The sequence below is a fragment of the Apis mellifera genome (assembly GCF_003254395.2).
Source record: "Apis mellifera strain DH4 linkage group LG10 unlocalized genomic scaffold, Amel_HAv3.1 GroupUN_244_associated_to_Group10, whole genome shotgun sequence".
Taxonomy (NCBI): domain Eukaryota; kingdom Metazoa; phylum Arthropoda; class Insecta; order Hymenoptera; family Apidae; genus Apis; species Apis mellifera.
This window is the reverse complement of record NW_020555814.1, coordinates 1-5,435: the sequence shown is the minus strand read 5'-3', so window position 1 is coordinate 5,435 and position 5,435 is coordinate 1. Positions and strand designations below refer to the sequence as shown.

Genomic DNA, 5,435 nt, shown 5'->3' with positions numbered 1-5,435 from the left:
TAATAATTAATATCGCGATTTATTTGTTCATTACAAATTTACTATATTCACTTTATTACATTTATTTATTAGACTACTAATTAGATTTATTGCTGGAGATCTTTTTTTTTTATAATTTTTTGTCCCTGATACTTGGTGCAATTTTTATTTGAATACAAGTAAATTATATTCAATAGTCCAAGTAATTAGAATAAATAATTCCAATTACAAAAAACTACTTTCAAAACTAAAATCGAATCAAAAAAAAAAAAGAAAAGAAAAATATAGAATAATTATAAAAAACTTTAGACTGGAACAAAGAGAATATTTATAGATTTAACAGAAATGAATATTTTAATGATTTAATTCTTAAACATGAGGCACAATTTAATTACACATAGCACGTATAACAAAAAAAAAAAATCTTGAAAGAAATTATCCATAGATGATATCAAAATAAACAATAACTTTTAAATATAAATGAATTCCGACAATAAAGAAAACCATTCATATATTCTTCGTATATTTATTACAAAAAAAGATTCCAGATCAAATCGCTTAATTGTCGTAACTCAAGAATTTCGTTTTGTATTCGTGATTTAATATTCTCGCGGCTGCATTTCCTCGAGCAACTTGTTACCCATGACAAATGCAGAAACACGTAACTTCAAAAGCGATAGATCGCGTGATCTCACGCGCGATCGTATTTACGCGAGAGGCGTAACGATCCGCGGTGTGAAACGACAGTGACAAATTGTCCCGAAAGATCTGAATCATATATCCGATACGACATACATACATATATATTTATTAACTCACTTATACCGAAAAACCATTATAAAAGATATAGCAAAAATTAGAAATTTTTAGGAGGTCGACCTCCAGTCACATCATGTTCTCCTAATACAAAGTGCAAGTTTTGGACAAAAATTTTTCTATCGCTCAAGGAATTTCGAAATATTTTTTCTTATATATCTCGTTTATTATTCAGAATATTAAAAAATGTTTCAAATAAAAGTTGAACGGTTTAAAAAGGGCTATATCCTGACGCTCTCACTTTTTTAACAGATTGACCAATAAAGAGCATTTCGAGCACAACTTTATTTTTTTTACCGATAACATGCATTTTTTAAAGCACCAATCGATGGAGCGTAAAATTTCCTATAAAAAAGTATTAACCCACTTATACCGAAAAACCATAAGTTTTAAAGATATAGCAAAAAATTAGAAATTTTTAGGAGGTCGACCTCCTGTCACATCATGTTCTCCTAATACAAAGTGGAATTTTTGGACAAAAATTTTTCTATCGCTCAAGGAATTTCGAAATCTTTTTTCTTATATATCTCGTTTATTATTCAGAATATTAAAAAATGTTTCAAATAAAAGTTGAACGGTTTAAAAAGGTTTCCGTTTCAGCGTACCTTTTAACGCCGGTACGTATCCATCGTCCAATTATTTTTACTTGTACAATTAAGAATATTTTCGAAAATTGCATTTCTAACTACCACCATCTTTATTTCTTTTTTTTTTCCCTTCAATTTTAAATATTTTTCACGTAGCGGACAGTCCCAATCCGTTAGTAACCGCTACTCACGCGGTTTTTATCGGAACGGGACACAAAGCACCAGCAGCTGTCGTAGGTTTACAGTTTCAACATTCTTCACTGGCCTCTCGCTTCGTCAATATTACTTCGACGGTAAATTTCTGTCAAATATCTTCCCATTCTTCTATTTTTTTTTCATTTATTCCGAAATAAATAATAATTTCCATTTATCTTTCAGTGTAGCGGTACGAATTGCAAGAAAAATTGCGCCTCCGACGCGTTAGACTGTTACATCTTGGACAATAACGGATTCATTATAATCAGCGAACGTCATGAGCATACTGGAAAATTTTTCGGCGAGATCGACGGCACTATAATGGATTCGCTAGTTCAGGACAGAATCTATAGGTATAAATCTATTCGAGTGTAGAAAAAAGATATAAGAACAAAACGGAAATATTTTTTTATTCGTTAATTGCAGAAAAGTAACAGTGACCGATTATCAAGGTATATGCAGTCCACAAGAATCTCATCAATCGTCCGCATCGAGGACGTTCTCGGAATCTGTCGCGAAAACGATCGCGATATTGGGAAATTTTCTTTGGAGCATGGCATTTGGCTTTAATTTTCAAAATTTATGGCAAGTCGCATTCGCATTCGCCGGTGAATCCGTGAGACCTCTGGACGGTAAGAAATAGGATAAAAAAGAATAAGGGAGAAAGATATCAATCGTTACAAAAATAAAAATATATACCCTATACTTTTGAAAGATTCGATCGGACAAGTTCACGAATTCGAGTCATTGGCGATAGACGGAGGAGGAGAACCGACGGACGAACCAATATCGGATGGAAATTTTCCAAGGCTTCCGACCATTACCGCTGCAACCCCTGCGTCTCCTGGTACAACACGAGCTACGTCCACGCATCATTTACGAACAAGGCTAAGATCATGCGAGAAAAAAACGGATCTTTATATTTTACAACCCGATAGATTGAATACCAGCGGACAAAGTAATCCGTTGAAAGGGAAATTAACCAATTGTCATGACACCGGTTGCGAAAGGTATATTTACACTTACTAATGATGAAAAATCAACATCTTTATCGGTTTAAAATGCAGCAACGTTAATAATTGAAAAATTTAATTATGGATAGATTTATCGTCGCTATTTTATATTTACAGGCCATTCAGCGTACAAAAGATTCCCCATACGAATTTGATTTTGCTGGTAGTGGACACGTTGTGTCCATGTGGAAGTAAACAATTGAGCATCGAACCCATAGAGGCTCTGACAGAACCCGGTGCTTGCATCGCGAGAAGAGAACGTTTGTACCGGCGCAGACCTCCCAAATGTATAAATTATCATCCAGAAGAAATGGAGATCAAATTTTGCGGTAGCGCGAATCGTCCCTGTCATTTCTTCTTCTTATTCATCGTCGCAATTGTTTCAAGCACTCTCGCGTGACTTTGTTCCAATTGACGATTCTATTATACATATACACGCACACACATTTAACATACGGACGGATAGATAGACGAAGACAGATACGGACGGACGAATAGACGGACAGACAGACGGATATGAGAGACAGACAAATATGAATACAGATATCCACGAATTAACGTTTTTGAAATGAATTTAGCGTTGCCGTTTCTATGAAACAGTTATAAAAATGATATACTAGTTTATCGGTTTAATACCTATATAATTGAGTAATACGTGCATAAGAATGAACGAGCGAGTGCACGTGTATATACATATTCATAGATATATTCGTACGTGTATGCGTGCGTACATATGTACGTATATACGTACGTATATATACGCGTATGCACACATACATACACACACACATACATACATATAAATATACATACATATATACATACTTGCATATTTGGAAGGAGGTTTACGCGTGTAAATTACAGTCATACATACGTATAACACGCGTTTGTATGACTGTAATTTACACGTATTCGTGTACATACACGTGCACTCTACGTGTACGTAACAATCACGCATGCACACGCATAAGTCTCGCATAGGCATGCGTGTGTATGCGCACAAAAGAGACGTGTACATATTCAAATACATAATATTAATGTTGATCTATGATTACATATCCCATTATAAATTTTGTTGCAAAGAGATTGTGAATATTTCCTAATCGTATCTAAGTCAGTAACATATGGAAGAAAAAAAAAAAAGTAAGTTAAAGTCACGTGTAATCACGAAGCGTGGATCGAGCAGAGTGGAAACGACAATACGCATAAACATTTAAGGCGATTTCTTAATAATCCGGCTATAATAATCATGGCGATAAGCGCGATCCTTCTTGGTCGAGTTTTTTTTCTTTTTCTTCGAGTTAATCGCGTCTAGCGAGAACCGTTTCATTTATTCATTATTACAATTTAATCGAAACATTGTCGTCGTTTCCATATTTTCCGAGATCGGTACACGAATCAAACGTTCATCATTTATAAATCACGCGTAAGCGTACGACATATGTATATAAAACTTACGAGTGTGATTAGTTATTATTAATGATCCGAGCGCGTACATTGATCGTCGAAGTAAAAATGGAAAATGAAAAATTGTATCAAAGCTGTTCCTATTTCGTGACACATTCCTTCATGTTCGAAAGAATAAGCAAAAAAAAAAAAAAAAAAAGAAAAAAAAAGAAAAAAAAAGAAACGAGGGGAGGGAAAGTTTATCGAAACATAAGTTAGAACGTTGCATAACGATATCGCGTCATTCGACACTCGCGTTTGGAAATAACGGACCTGCACTCTCGTTTCACGCCATCGAATTTTCGATGTAATTGCCAAAAAATATCGATTCTATATTCTCGCTCATATTCTACTTACGCGTGCGTACGTCTTCTTCAGACGACAATATTACGATAAATGTACCGCACGTTGCGCATAGTTAAACTTTGATATTACGCTTGCAATTATTAGGGCAAGTATCGATTATACTTTTTTCTTCCTCTTTTTCGAACGTTACGCGGCATGATACACAATACGGAACAACGTTCTACGATTTAAATTCCAAATTATCGCTTGTTACATTAGAGAAGCACGATAAAAGACATTCGACAATAGCGTGGAAAACAGAGAAACAATAGAGAAGAAAAGAAAGAAAAAATATCGGTCGCGTACGAGGCTCGAAAAAAAATCAAGGATCGACGAGCAAATCGAACGTAGCGTTTTTCTTTTTTGTCAACGATGAGGTAAAGAGAAGGTAAAACGTGGAACACGTTTACGACAAACTATCGATCGAAAGAAAAGTACGAAGACATCGAACGATATTTACGCGTCGTCGGTGATAAAACGACCATGTACGCGTTTAGAGAATATATACATTATTCGCATACATTCGCAAATATTCGAGTTGGACGAAAATATCTGGATGCGGCAAAAAAAATAATAACGTCACGAAGGAAATGGACGAAGGAAAGAAGACGAAAAGAAAGATCGATAACGCGTCGTCCATGCGAGAAAAAAGTCGTAAAGAACAAAGATACGACGAATAGCCTAACGAAACGTAAAATAACGAACGAATCAAATTAAATTAAAAGGAATACGTATTCTATTACCACGCGTATAATATGTCTCAGTTTGGTTATCTATAATATCATTTAGTACATTATTCGTAAAAACGACCGTTAGAGATATAACGCGCTTCGTTCGCAACGATAAGAACGCGAATCGAGAACGAAGCTACGAAAATAAGGCAAAAGTCAAGAAAAGTGTCGTTAAAAAGGAAAAAAGAAGAAAAAATTTACGAACGTTTTAGATAAGAAGTCGTTTTTTGAACAGCACTTCTAGGTGCTGCTATGTCTTCCATTATTTGTATATTGATAATAAAGTCGGTTACGAATATAAATACACAGCGTATGCAAAGATA

General features: G+C 34.7%; 1 protein-coding gene across 1 annotated transcript; it reads left to right on the top strand.

Moving 5' to 3' along the window:
• The first annotated feature begins 621 nt into the window (after nt 1-621).
• On the top strand, nt 622-4,815 carry LOC113219342 (voltage-dependent calcium channel subunit alpha-2/delta-4-like). Its single transcript, XM_026445945.1, has 7 exons — nt 622-640; nt 1,383-1,412; nt 1,539-1,675; nt 1,761-1,930; nt 2,004-2,209; nt 2,293-2,587; nt 2,708-4,815. The coding sequence occupies exons 1-7, from the start codon at nt 622-624 to the stop codon at nt 2,988-2,990; spliced, it is 1,140 nt and encodes a 379-aa protein (XP_026301730.1). The 3' UTR covers nt 2,991-4,815.
• The last annotated feature ends 620 nt before the right edge of the window (nt 4,816-5,435 follow it).

Bases quoted from the DNA above. Each gene is read 5' to 3' on its own strand.
- LOC113219342 (XM_026445945.1), top strand. The intron at 1,676-1,760 runs GTAAATTTCTGT...TTTATCTTTCAG, and splicing joins TCGTCAATATTACTTCGACG to TGTAGCGGTACGAATTGCAA. The intron at 2,210-2,292 runs GTAAGAAATAGG...TACTTTTGAAAG, and splicing joins ATCCGTGAGACCTCTGGACG to ATTCGATCGGACAAGTTCAC.